Source organism: Fistularia commersonii, chromosome 24 (assembly GCF_037954325.1).
Source record: "Fistularia commersonii isolate RoL2024-O1a breed Wild chromosome 24, RoL_Fcom_v1.0, whole genome shotgun sequence".
NCBI classification, from domain to species: domain Eukaryota; kingdom Metazoa; phylum Chordata; class Actinopteri; order Syngnathiformes; family Fistulariidae; genus Fistularia; species Fistularia commersonii.
Genome location: NC_141307.1, coordinates 12,777,596 through 12,792,483, shown reverse-complemented (window position 1 = coordinate 12,792,483; position 14,888 = coordinate 12,777,596). Strand labels below are relative to the sequence as shown.

At 42.8% G+C, this 14,888-nt stretch overlaps 1 protein-coding gene across 1 annotated transcript in view; it reads left to right on the top strand.

The window, feature by feature from the left end:
- Positions 1 to 14,888, top strand: part of csmd2 (CUB and Sushi multiple domains 2) — a 232,636-nt gene that overhangs the window by 115,260 nt on the left and 102,488 nt on the right. Inside the window, exons 10-16 of the mRNA XM_086171636.1 lie at positions 413 to 534; positions 2,578 to 2,681; positions 6,653 to 6,765; positions 10,901 to 11,083; positions 11,846 to 12,036; positions 12,145 to 12,280; positions 14,357 to 14,551. Of these exons, the coding sequence (XP_086027762.1) occupies positions 413 to 534; positions 2,578 to 2,681; positions 6,653 to 6,765; positions 10,901 to 11,083; positions 11,846 to 12,036; positions 12,145 to 12,280; positions 14,357 to 14,551 (1,044 nt within the window). The remainder of the gene's footprint in view (positions 1 to 412; positions 535 to 2,577; positions 2,682 to 6,652; positions 6,766 to 10,900; positions 11,084 to 11,845; positions 12,037 to 12,144; positions 12,281 to 14,356; positions 14,552 to 14,888) is intronic.

Below are 14,888 nucleotides of genomic sequence, written 5' to 3'. Positions count from 1 at the left end.
CCTGCCTTCCACCTAACTCATTAAAACCTGTGTCGCCGGCTACTTTCAAATAAATTTGGGTTCCCCCCCCCACCCCAATTATGTACACATGTACCAAACCCCGTCTCCTTAAAGTACTCATTAGGAAGTCCGCTTTAATTTGAAAGGTGTTTAACAGTTCTGCCTCGTGGACGCCCTCCGGCTCTGATAAGAAAAGTCACATTGTCCTTTAAAGCATGTTTGCAAACTGCTCACCTCCTATTTCCAATTAAAATATGTGGGTGTTCGTCACGATTAAGGCCGCGCTCCACGACGGGGTCGTCCGTTCTGACGTAAAAGGTGATCGGGTTGCTACCCGAACAGTTCAACCGCTTTTAAACATTCAGTTTAACGAAATATCTCGCTCGCTTTTCCCCGTTTTTTTCTCCCGTAGCGCCGATGTGTGGAGGTCAGCTGAGGGGACCCAGCGGCGTCATCACCTCGCCAAACTACCCGGTCCAGTATGACAACAACGCCAACTGCACCTGGGTCATCACCGCCACAGACGCCTCCAAGGTAAGGGCTCTCCAGGAAAACACAAGTGCTTTGGATTGCTTTATTAACATATTCACATGGAAAAATTGTAAGATATAAAAATAATAATAATAACAATAATATGAATTACATTACATTTGGCAGACGCTTTTATCCAAAGCGACCTACAATAGAGGACATAAGGACTGCAAATAACACTTGCAAATACAAGATGCGCAGGAAATATACAGAACAGTAAGCTTGGGTTCGTTTTTTTTTTTTTTTTTTTGACAAAGACGTACACACACACACACACACACACACACACACACACACACACACACTGCATAGCCTAACTTGGCGCCTAACCTGATCTGGGGCAGCTCAAGCATCAGCGTAGTAAAAAGTCCTTAAAGAGAAAAGTTTTTACCTGTTTCTTGAAGGTTGAATAATAATAATAATAATAATAATAATAATAATAATAATAATAATAATTATAATTGTAACAATAATTATTATAATAATAATACGAGTGAAAGCATAAGTGAGGTTGAAAATGAATTAAAATGTAAAATAAATCAATGAATAAATGGAAACAAAAATTCATGAATAAGAGAGCTGAAAGCTTCAGTTGGAGAGATTAATAGTGGAATAAAAAGCAGGGGGTCGGGGTTTGGAGCTAGATTTGGATAGTTTTGTTCAGAGGATGAAATCAAAGTTTCAGGACGAGTCTTTTTGGATCCTTGATTTGTGTTGCGTTTCAGTCCATCCAGCTGTTCTGCTGCCAGAAGTCGTTCTGTGCACTCACACAAGATGCTTTTTAGAAATCCTTTCTGTTTTTTGTTCTGCATTAAGTTCAGTGGAATGCTGTGTGAGGCCAGAGGCACAGTTTGGTATCACACACACACACACACCGTCCCTCAGCGTTTGCTTCATGCATACAAACACTTGATGCACACACACACACACACACACACACACACAGACGGCCGACTGAAACAGACATTTGTACTTTGGGTGGTTCTGTCCGTGGCCGGTCCGGATGAAGATGGAGCGAGGCGGCGCTTTCTGTTTAGAAATGCAAGGAGCTTCTATCCGGCCCCTCGGCGCCGGTCCGCAGGGAGGAGACTCGGGTCGGACAGGACACCCAAATAAAACTGCAAAAAAGGGGGGTCGGAACTTGACGCTGCTTTTTTTTTTTTTTTTTTACCGGCGTTCACCCTTGTGGCATCGCGGCCAAAGTGCCTTTTTGTCAAACGCTTTCCTCGTCGGCCGCAAACAGTCTTTCATTTGTTTGTGTTTTGTTATTAGGCCCATGTTGTAAAGGGACCAAAATATCAATAATTCATGATAGAGATGACAAACAATATTGTTTATTTAGTTATGACAGGGTTTCCTAATTCTGCAGGTTCCTCCCTTATTCTAGTTCACCTGTTAGCCGGCAGACGGAAGGCGAGTCGTGATATGAAAGTATTTATCGAGTGATCTGACCTAGTCTGCCTACACGCAATTCATCTCTTCTCTGGTCCTTGGCAATTTTCATTAGCCACTGAGTTTAACATAGTACATAGTGCAATTTGCATTTATATAAGCTTTTTTATTAGGCCTTGCTCTCTTCAGACCTCTGAAGACATTAAGAGTTTCGGCGCAATCAGTAGCAGTCAATTTGAAATACGAGACCGAGATAGCCTGTACTTTGCCTCATTTATTTGTTTGCATTTTAATCTCAAATATTCCTCTGTTTTCCATCATAATCAACCCTCCGTCGTCATCAGACCCCATTTGTTTGTCTTTGAATTTGGTTACTGTATTTCGTCCTTTGGACAAATCGTGTAGAAGTACTACATCTTCAGCTGAAGGACAAAAAAAAGCAGAAATTATCAGGCCTTTTTGAAACAAAGTCTGAGGATTCATTCACTCCAAACTTGCTCCCACGGTGCGGGAGGTGGGGTCGGATCCGTCCACGAGAAATGTTCAAAAGACATCGAAAGGGTGATGGATGTGGGAATGTAAAGTTACAGGCGTGAGGAGATCTCAGGTGAGTCCCAGCATCTGTCATTGACGCTCTCCCTGCTGTTTGCCCAGGTTATCAAACTCACTTTCGAGGATTTCGACCTGGAGCGAGGCTACGACACCCTGACGGTGGGAGACAGTGACGTGGTGGGAGACCAGAAGACCATCTTTCATGTGTGAGTTTTCACCCTAAACTTTAACACGCGGTGTGACTATCGACGCATGCTTGTGTCGTCCTGTGCAACGGCTTCCTTTGTGCGCATCCTTTTCGGGAAGCGTGCAAAACGGCAGCGTCGTGCCAGTTCCTCTAGTGTTTCTCATTTTCGACCGAAATCTACGGAGCGGAGGATTTACCGTGCTGGTCCTCCAAGATACCGCGGGTGAAAGAGTGCAACGCTGCCAGCCTGTATCGATACAGAGCCGCGAGTGAACAATTGCATGGGAAAAAAAGGGAGAAAAAATCAGTGAGGAGCTTAGAATACATCACAAAGAGATGCATATGTTTAATTTCTGGCATCACTGAGCTCTCTTAGAACAATCCTCCCCTCGCTGTTGCTTCATTTCATCGAATATTTCGGCGGACGATGACGTCAGCAGGCCAAATGTTCTTCAACCGGAGTGCGTAGTACGTTGCAGAAGCTGCGGCAAGATGTCTCGCCGAACGAAAAGTGAGACGGCACGACAGCAGGACTCGCGTCCCAAATCCAGAGAAACTGTTAAAGCGGGTGTGGAGAGCGAGTCAGACGTGCGGATTACAAAGTTCAAATAATCAGGCGCATCCTCATATAAATATGATGTCGCTGTCATTTTCAAATGAATTTATGTGTGTTTTTGTGTTCATTTAAGAACAGGATTTCATATAAAACCACAATCGACTTAGAGTCAGAATCAGAATCAGAATCATTTATTTAGGCCACACAACAGTGTTGGTGGAATTTGTTTCCGGTACAGCACATAATGCTCACATCTCTCCTGTGTCAGTTCCATCGTCAACAATACACTACAGACAGAAAATCAAGCCAAGCAGACGGGACACATCAAGACAGTGATTTGTTCAAAGTCCGTATAGCTGTTGGAAAAAAGCTGTTTTTTCACTGAGCCAGTCTTTCGGCACACCCGCCCTTTCCTCCCCATCTAGCCGACTAGTTTATTCCTGCAATTAACTTTTTTTCATGAAAACAAAATATTCACACCCTTGTATTGCATCATGACCATGTTAGGATTATTCAGTCATTTATTTTATTTTGTAATTTTTTTTTTTTTTTTTTTTTTTTTATATATTGTTTTAAAAGCCATTGATATGGTAAAAAAAAATAAAATAAATAAAATAAATGACTGAATAATCCTAACATGGTCATGATGCAATACAAGGGTGTGAATAAGGTTAAGATTGCATGCTTTATTATGATAAATCTGCACTGAGTAAATGTGCAGCCGGCAAGATGCGCTTTCCTAATTATACTCTGTTATTCTGTTTTGCTCTCTCTTGTCTCTTCACATTTCTTCCTTTCGGCACACCTGCCCTTTCCTCCCCATTTGCACCAAGCTGTACCCGCCCTCCCATCCCCTCCAGCCCCTTTCTCTCTGTTGCGCTGTTTCTCTTTCATTTCATCACCACCTGATGCAGCAGTGCATGAAAAATAGATGTGGCAGCGTATTGTCAATCATTACATTTTCCGCTTCTTCTTCTTTTTTTTTTTTCTTTTTAAACAAAAGCAGACCCGCATGTCGAGGCATTTAAACCGCCGCAAACTCGAATGCTAACGCTCACGTTGACATTTACCATTTTAATAACGTTTTTATGGGCCGGTTTTAAACAGAGGCGTCGTATGAAGGATGCGATCGGACATTTTGCGGAGAAGCGGGAGGACGAGGAGTGTGACGCGCCTGGATTCTTTCTCTGCTCACGTTTGACAAACACGTCCCTTTACTCAACTTCATTACTGTATAAAAGTGAGCGGTTCCGTCAGCTGTGCCGAGCTGTTTTGCTCGAGCAAAGCGGAACAGTTTAGGACCGGAAAATATACTGCGGCTTTCAGCACTGTTTAACTCAGGAGTATATTCTTGTGAGTCAATGGTGCAGGCAAGCATGCACAGGGTGTTGGGAATTATATTCAGAAGGTCAGAAGCATGTAACCCTCCCACCGTAGAGTCATAAATTTGTTGTTAATATTGAATGAGTCACAGCCAATCAAATCACCCCTTTTCCTACAGTGGATGTAACTGAAATGTAACAGGTTGATAATGGAGGGCAATTCGGTGCGAATCTCATTACGGGACGTGCGTCCGATCGGAGGGGAAACGCGTTTGCCGTGCGCGGCGAAACCGGGTTTAATAAGCCATCGATGGGAAGAAATGTTTTCGATAGTGATGAGCTTTGAGGGAAATTCTAAACGATCCTGGCTACTTGATTAAAAACATTTTCTCTGGAGGTTTTCCGCGCGTCCGGGGCATGGTATATCGAAGGAGAAAATTAAAAGGAAAACGCATAGAGGGAATACGCACAAGTTATTTTATCTCACGCGGCTTAATTCGATTTAACAGGACAGCCGCGGGCGTGGCGACGAGAGGCGGAAGCCACATCACTTCCCGTGTAGAAATTGACCTCAGCCTTTGTTTTTGAGACCCTCACTCTCCACTTTCTTACCTATGTATAAGTCAGTTCACATAAAGCTCTCCAGATGACCAAAAAAGACTGCATATCCAGGCGGCTCCTCTTTGTTCCTGGCTGTCCTCCATGTGCCATTACTAAAATTAGAAGGCTTAATCACTTACTCTGCAGTGATACAGTTCCTAATTGGAGTTGGGTGAAATTAGTATTCAAATAGGATTAAATTACATCCATGGTACTCACTGATCTTCTCTTCATTTTCCGCTTCCGTCTTCCCGACTGTTTTCGTTTTGAATCGGTTGTTTTTGTATTAAAAAAAAAAAAAAAGACAGAGAGAGAAAATTATTAAGAAAGAAGTCTGACACTATAAAGAACAGATGAGACACCTGGTCATTCTGTGAGAGCCCACGCTGGTTGTTCATTTCACAGCTTTTGTAATAAACTAGCACTCGATTACATAATTAGCGCCTGTCACCGGCCCGTAACCATATTTTCCCACTACTACAAATAAAATAAGTCTACGGTGAACAGGAAATACATGCCAATTGGTATTTCTGTCATCAAGCAGAGAAAGAACCCCCCCCCCAAAAAAAAAATAAATAAATAAAAAATAAACCACAGGTGCTTAATTTCATGTGAGCGAAAACAATCTCCCGGGCCTTTTTTTAACCTGACTTAACAGTTATAACAAAATACAAAGCAGATTTCTGGAGTGAACTTGATGGCGCCAGCTGCTACGCAACCCAACTTTCAGTCTCACCTCCCACTTTCCCCCTTAATCCTCCCATGGATGCATGGATTTAGGAAACCTTGAGTCACACATGGCACAAAATCATGCCTAAAACAGGGAAGAAGAATTCTGCATCCTAGTTTGGATAGTATTTTTTCGGCCGGGCGTCATAATTGAACAAAAACATTAGTTAAGCTGAAAAAACACAAACGTAACTAGCAAACACAAACGTATCGCTTTTAACATGGCGAAAGGCAAGTGATGCACGGAATATATACTGCTCAAAAAAAATAAAGGGAACACTTGAACAACACAATGTAACTCCAAGTCAATCACACTTGTGTGAAATCATAGTGTCCACTCAGGAAGCAACACAGATTCATTTGGACTTGTTTTAAGGACATTACATCAAAGTTGGATCAGCCTGGAGTTTGTTTTTACACTTTAATTTGGAGTGTGATTCCTAATCCAGACCTCCATGGGTTGATACAATTGATTTCCATCGATCATTTTTGTGTGGTTTTGTTGTCAGCACATTCAACTGTGTAAAGAGCAAAGTATTTCATAAGAATATTTCATTCATTTAGATCTAGGATGTGTTTTTTAAGTGCCCCCTTTATTTTTTTGAGCAGTGTATTAACTAGATTAAGTTGACCTTTTTGTATCTCTAACATCATTTGGACTTGGGTTTGTTTTGGGTAGAAGTATGTCGTCCATGTGTTAGATGATAGTCAGTGCTCTTTGTGCTCCGGTATGTGTTTATAGAAAGTAACTGATGAAACACGTCCTGTTTTATCTCCATGCAGTCTGTCTGGCACCACCACTCCCGACCTTGTGGTGAGCACCAGTCACCAGATGTGGCTGAATTTTAAAACGGACGACACCAGCGGCTCGCTGGGCTTCAAAGTGTCCTATGAAGGTAAGGCAGAAGTGGTGCGGCTCTTGTTAGAATGAGGCATCGCTCGCCATGTATTTCAAGATGGTACACGATAAAGCGTAGCTGGATCTCCACCGAGCGGCAAGTGTGCTTGTGTTTCGTCCGGATGTGTGTCGAACATGTGAGAACCACATAGCAAGTGGTTCCTGCTAAAACATCACCTGTGATTAATTTGAAATAATTGTAAAAGTGCCATTCGATGATGAACTTATTTGTAATGGAATCTGTCTTTTATTTCCGCGACTCAATCTGGGAGAAACTTGTTACAGGAGCCTCCACATTAAAACAAATTAATATAATGGTACGGATATTTTAATGGTGGAGGCAAAGTTCTAGGCGTGATCATTTTGTTTTAGAGTTAAATGTTGGTCCGAAATGGAGCTCACCCAGGGAGTTGATATGCATTCAAAGATAAAACATGCTTTGGCTATTAGTGGGGGGGAAGAAAAAAAAGCCTGGAAAGGTTGGCTCCTTTTCAAATATCGACAAATTATGCTTCTATGCAATTATGCAATCATCACGCCTCGCTTGATACTTCTAAAGAGACAGTGAAATACAAGCACTGATTTGGGCGAAACTAATTAAATCAAATCTACAGCCCACGGATTCGCCTGCTGCTAATAGCCGATGTGCTCGTCCACTCTGTTTATTTTTCGGTGCGTAAGATTCCATGCACGCATAAATAAATCACAGATTGAGAAAGAGGGTTCAATGTGAGTTCGCCTTTCTATATGTCTGCATTTTCTTTGGGCATATAGGTGTTATTTATTTTTTATTTTTCCCGTCTGGTATCCACTTTTCGTAGTCACGGTTAATTGTCAGACTGTTATGATCAATTACGACACTTTTAAGTGATAAAGTGACAGCCCCGGTGTCCCATGTTAACATTTGAAACAAAGTCAGTAAATGATCCTTTGCTTGATTTACTTGAAGCTTCTGCTTCAGTTGAAGAGCACCTGAACATGAACATGGTCCTCACCTGGAGGTTCATTGCATGGCAGGTCAGGAGGGACGGCATAGAAATCCGATGACACTAAAACATTCATTGAATTCTGAATGACCAGCGGATTTATTAATGTCTTTACTCTTTGGTGATCTTGATAAGACTGTGTTTGAAAGACATCGCTACTTGGTGAAGAACTCCTGCATCACCCGAATCACCAGCGTGACTTTGTTAAAATGAATCTATCTGTAGAAGTTCAGAAAAAAAATAAAAACAAAACATAAATTGTGAAATGACTCAAGGATCCATTTACACATTTTGTGCAAATTTGCCTTGTCATGGAATTAGACCTGCACCCTTATGTTGCTCCAAATATCTGAATTGTACCTGATATCACAGATGATGTGGCGTGCGAAACATCTCAAGTAGATATTCTTTCAAGAAACAGGAGAAAAAAAAAACCTCCTAATTTTATCCTTGCTGTGCACTTTAATGCAATTTTGTTGTCAAAGCCCGTGCTGCTTTGAGGCCAATGCAACACTTAGATGACTTTGTAATGCCAAGCAGACGGTGTGCAGCGAGCATGCTTGTACGCCTTCCTCCTTATTCATGAGTCAAATAGTTTCTTTCACACATAATTGATCCTTTACACGTGACATTCACTGTATCGCACCAACGTGCACAGTTGGACTGCGTTGTCATTCCGCTCATTCCCGTGCACACCGGGAAACGCGCTCCCGACGACGTTTTTATCCATCAAACGGCGTCACTTTATCCTGACGGCGGAATGATGGTTTCCGTCGGCCGACCGCTATCGATCGATCACGCGGACCCGATCCGGCGTCTTCTTCTTTTCCAAAATTTTCAACGTATATGTCGCACGATTGGTGTGCAGCTCCAGCTAAAGTGGCGCTGTGCATTCCTGATCCCTCCCCTGCGTTCATTATCCATTCTGAGGATCACCTCAGTGCGATCAGCATGTAAAGTTGACCATATATGGTGTGCACTGCGAATGAGTCAACCTCAGGACGGCGGCGAGCCCTAAATATGTGTTGGGAATTATCATTAGGGCCGGGAATGGATGGAAGCTGGCAGCGCCCCCGCCGCAACTTAAAAGGGTATTTGGCTTTCTCATCATTTCCAGGATGGATGCTCCCACGGCCGGATGCGTGGATGGGATGGCTCTGCATTCCCGTCTTCACTCCTGAGAAAAAAATAGGAGTGTGGCTGAAAAAAAGACAGGGACGGATCTATCGAGCCGTAATGAAATTGGTATTTCGGTGTGGTTTTAAGAGTTGGTGTGAGAGACATGGGGAGCGTCAGCTTCCGGTGCAAGAGTGAACATCTGTCATCCAGTCTTGGGATGAATGTGGAGGGTCACGTGCACTTTTAAGGACACGAGGAAACCGCAAAGAGTATCATATAAAGCTTGTGATGAGACACTTCCGATACTTTCTAGTGTCAAAGTGTGTTGCCTGTTCACTTATCTTCATTTTTCTTCTGATGAGATGCAGGAAAGTCTTTCTGACGGTGAGCCGAACGTCATTTTTACCTGCTAACGAGCAGAATAACATCATTAGTTTTCAACCAGATTCATATAATTCATCCTTGAGCCGCTGTTTCATGTTGCTGATTCAACTCATGTCTTTGACACCCAGGGCCTTTTTTTGATTTTTGGTCCCTCGGCTCGTCCTTGGCAGATTATGGAGGAGTGGGTCAGCCGATGCTGCTATTTAGGAATTGGATGATTTTGTCGAAAGGAACAGGCCTTGATCTGGGAACATAAATCTGCGTGCAATATTTGGTCTTCAAGGCCCATTTGAAGATGGCAGCTAAAAATATAGGTTACTGCCGGTTAAGCGTCTTTAAAAAATAGCCGTACATTGAATATGAAGAGTAAGAAGATTGAATGTGTGATGCTAAGCAAGCAGCTCTGCATTGCAATACGATTGTCAGCATTAAGATAAAGTATAATTATCTTAGTTCGCTTGCCAACACAGTCATCGTGAGGTAGACCGGCACATTTAGGTATAGATTTAAAGCTTTTATAAAAGTATTTATTCATTTGTCTTTGTAAATCCATGCCGACCGCAGCGAGGCGCATCGATCAATCGATTTCCACCTGATATATTGGTCTTTCTTTTTTTTTTAATCGAACCGTAAAGGCCGGTCAAGCGAGACGCCCACGTTTGCGTTATATCTGTCATGTTGGTCAGCGCTCCGGTTACGAGTCAGCTTTTTTAAGCGTCATGGGCTCGAAGGACAAACTACAACACCCCGTTCTTAATTATTACCAGATATGTAACAACAGTGCATGTTTGTTGTCACAAAAACATCTTTTTTTTTGAATGTTATGTGCACTGCAGTGTTTTCACGGAGAGTGTGTGAGAGCGGGCCGGTGATCATAATCCAGCTAGCCATAGAACGCCACCGTACCAATATATATATATATATATTTTTTTTTTTTATTTCATTTTTTGCTCATAACTCCGGTATACCTGAAGGGTCTCGCCGTCTATCCAATAACATAAATGTTAACCAGCCTTGCCCACATTTTCCTTCAGGTGAAATTAATCACGTCAAGGTTTGAGAGTCTCTGCATATCCACTTATTGGCGGAGCTGTGCCTTATCAATGTTTGCTGCAGGCTGAAGCTGGTAATAACCTTGAATTAAGTGATTGAGTTTCTTCTTATATGCCAAAGGGGAATGTCTCTCCTTGGTCAATTATTTATTTACATATTTATTTCTTCATTTTTTTTTTTTTTTATCACTGCCGTTTGTATAAAATAACAGTGTTTTTTTTTTTTTTTTTTGTTTGTTTTTAAAGTTGATGGAGAACCCTTGCATACCGGTGGCCGGGTTGATCCCGCTTTTGGAGTACGATATTTACCGCTTTGGTTCTTAAAGATTGTCGGAAAAGACGTTTTTCGACAAAGCAGAAGATGAGAAGAAGTGTCAAACATTGATAGAATATTATATTCTCCTCATCTTGACTGACTGATGTACTCAAGCGTGTTCCGTGTCTCAGGATTCCCGGCAATCATGTTAAATATCCAGGGTTGAGGAAGCGCCGTGTGGCCTCATCCTCGCCGTATGAGACGTGATGAAGGTTAACCAAAGTCGGGGACCGGTTGAATTGATCCGCCGTGTGTTATCTGTCTTCGCCAATGTAGAAATTGATCAAGGCAGCTGCGGGGATCCTGGCATCCCGGCGTACGGCAAACGGGAGGGAACGGGTTTTCGCCATGGCGACCGTCTGTACTTTGAGTGTCTGCCTGCCTTCGAGCTCGTGGGGAAGAAAAACATCACCTGTCAGAAAAACAACCAGTGGTCGGCCAAGAAACCCAGCTGCGTTTGTAAGCTCTGAATCTGTTATTACAAATGCATATGAGAATTTAGTCGGACAGAGTGCATAGATATGTATATCTGTTCGGGAGATTACAGGAATTGCTTTATTATTAATGGCCAGATTATCCCTACATTTTGCCTCGCAGAGGCTGTGTAATTTCAAACAATAGAAGTGCTTATTATTCCCTAATTAACATGATGCATGGCAAACACAGCCAGGGAGTTAGAGAGGGTAAAAGGGATAAAGAGCTGACCATGCAAATAATATCCATAGCTGTATTATTGATGATATAATAGGGTGTGTAGAAGCTGCACACACTAGATAAACATATCTGAGCTGAAAGAGCGGGAGAAGAACGGCACTCAATTCAACGGAGGCACATAAAGGTAAGCAATGTTCAAGTATAAACACTTAGTAAAGTTACGGTGCTTTTTCGCCCCATCGCTTATGACTGGGCAACCGCTACGCACACAAATATCCTCTGTCGAAGTGCATCGGTTGTCAAAATTAATCCAATGCGGTTTGTTGCTTAGAACATAGAGCGCAAATTATTAGGCACTGTAATCATCACAAAAGCCTGGGATTATTGAGTGCGGCTCTAAAAATGCCGCCAAGGGTCATTTTTATGGCCTTGTGTTAATTCAGCAAAAGAGAGACCAGTTGGTCCTCAGTCATCTAAAATGTGGGGAAAAAAAAAAAAAAAAAAAGGTCCGCCATTTTAATGTCCCTTCCACATTTATCTTCACATCTTGTCTCCGCTTTGTTTTAGTTTCCTGTTTCTTCAACTTCACCACTCCATCCGGGGTGCTGCTGTCGCCCAACTATCCACAAGAGTACGGCAACAACATGCACTGCGTGTGGCTCATCATAACCAACCCCGAGAGCAGAATAAATCTGGCTTTCAACGACCTGAGCATGGAGAAACAGTTTGACTTCCTCTCCATCAAGGACGGCGGGAAGGTACGGGACGATTGATCCGACCCGACGCTGCCGTCTTCCTTTTCCTTTTCTTTCAAGGCATTCGTGGCTTCTTATGAGGTCTCACAAGAAACACTGCCTCTCTCCTAGGCTGAGTCCCCCATCCTCGGGACCTTCTCCGGCGATATCCTACCTCCTCCAATAACAACCAGCGGACACGTTGCACGGCTGGAGTTCCTCACCGACCACACCTACACGAATAGAGGCTTTAACATCACATTCACAAGTAGGCCTTCAAACGACTAAGCTCATCCCGTTTGATGCACTTTATCCTGGATTTATGCCATTACGGTGCACGGAAATGTATTTTTATGTGTTGAGTTCCCCAATAACTCCCCCACAAACACACACACACACACACACTAACACACACCTTGTGTGCAGGATAGGCGGTATAGATATATAGATAACGAATGAACGACAACAAAGAGCACCTCTCCCCATTCTCTGTATGGTAGCCGTTACACATCGTGATGAAGAGAAACCGACAAAAAAGTTTGTTCTGTTCTTAGTTTAAATGAAAACTTGATAACTAAATAGAAGCCAGACAAAAAAAAAAAAAAAGAGAGAAAAACGCAGCATCTTTACCAGACAGATACATTGCGGCACCGCTCATTATGTTCTATTCTGGGTTGCTGCTGACATCTGAGGAAATTCCAGATGGGTTTTTATAGTCGGATGCAGTAAGACTGGCGGCGCGGTGCGAAACCCGTTCTAAAGATACAGAATCAGTGAGGGAGCCACCAAACTGTTATTTACAATCTTTTCCAATTTATCAGGTACAACTACATTGAAATAGGATTTATTGCATCAGCTGAGTGATAAATCCTGACTTCATCACCATATTTTTCATTTTTTTTGATCAAATCTTTTGGAGCGATGCTCCGACTGTTTTCAAGTCATTAATAATCTCAAGCGTTTGCAACCAGGGGTCGGACACGCCCCAGAAATGTGCACAATAATCACTTTTAGCAAAGTGCCAAATCCATTTATCCATCCCTGGCACATTTTTCAGTAAAATAGAGATTTAATGTCGCCGTACAAAAACACCAAACAATTATTGGCAGCGCGGGTGTGTTTACACATAAAATAACAATCGATTTCGATAACGATTTACATTTAATGATTTATGGACCCATCGATGGTCTGCTAATTATGAGTGGGGTAAAAAAAAAAAAAAAAAAAAATAGGAAAAGAAATGTTTGCCATCGTATTAATTTACAATGCATCAAATCCTCATTATAAAATTGCTCGTTGAGATAAATAGTGTCAATATTTTCCAGTCTTCAGCGAGCTCATGGTTCACACATGGCGCTTCCTCTATTTATTAATGAGTTGGGTAAATACATTTACACATAATAAAGCTTGTTGAGTAAATGTCAGGGCCAGTTAATTGAAGATGACGGCCAGTTCCTGAGAATATTGTCATCTCACCACAGGACTGTTTTTAGGTTGTGTGTGTGTGTGTGTGTGTGTGTGTGTGGTTGAGCAGACAACTTCCATCATTCATGTTAATTAAGGACTTGCCAAACTGTATTGAGGGGATAGTTGGCACTGTAATAAATAAGATGATCATGATGGATGAGCTGTGGCTCAAACTCTGTTTGGGTCCAGTGGATACAGAAGAGGGATTCATCAACACCTACACATGTCACCTTCCCCCATGTGAGTAAAAGAGATAGAGAGCCAGATAGTGGCAGAGGTGATGTATTTGTTTACATGCCTTGTTCTAGGGTTATGACTCAGCTTGTGTGAATGCGGGGTGTGCGGTGCCTTTCCGACTGCTTTCTGTTTGACTTGGAAGGGCATGGAAGGCAATCATTCTGAAGGGGTGGACAAAACTTCCTTTTAATGCACATCCTCTCAGTAGAACCCAATAAGCATAAAGATACCGGTTTGCTTCCTGTCCTGTCGAAACACGCAGCAAAGTGAGTGATCGGGCCTCTCGGTAAGCGTCAAAATGACTCATCCTTCATCTGAGAGTGCATGGAGACGGTGAGAGAAAGAGAAATAGGGAGGGAGGAGACGGTAGTCAGCAAACCTGGGTGATAATTATAGAAAATCAATCGATGTAAGCTGGCATCATTGCATAAAAAGCATGTGATATCTAAGTGGTTGATGCCAGCGAAATGGTCTGCGTCTTGCATTTAAGAAAAATCAATGGCAGCGGTATTAAAACTTCTACACTTTTAAGAAAATAAAAACTTCACGCAGGCTCATGGAGCGAGATAGAGACCTTTACTTTGTGTTTCCTTGACACCGTCCGCTCCAAAATAATCCATCTTCTCCAAATGTCCCGCAGCGTTTCGACACAACGAATGCCCGGACCCGGGAGTGCCGGTCAACGGGAAGCGCTTCGGCGAAAGTCTTCAACTCGGAAGTTCAATATCGTTCCTGTGTGAGGAGGGTTTTGTGAAGACGCACGGCTCTCAGACCATATCCTGTATCCTCAAGGACGGCAACGTGGTATGGGACAACGCTGTCCCGCGCTGTGAAGGTGAGGACAGTTGACGTGCCGCATGTGGACACGTTTCATCCTTCAACCTCCATTTTACGGCCGTCGACGATACCTTAGATTTCTTCGACAGAACTATGAACGATATGAAAGGAAGTCGAGCGATCGTCCTCGGAACCCGACGTTCCCGTTTTGCTCCTCCTAGCGTGTCGCGGTGTTGTTGAGCCGGACGCCGAACCCCGAACTGCTCCCCTGGCGCTCACGGTTCAACCGTGACGGGTTAAATCCAGAGGAGGACTTTCCCCGTGAGGGATTGATAAGATATGAATGGTGTGGTTTTCGAACGTGTGGGGCTACTTTGCACCGGAAGTCAGGTCTG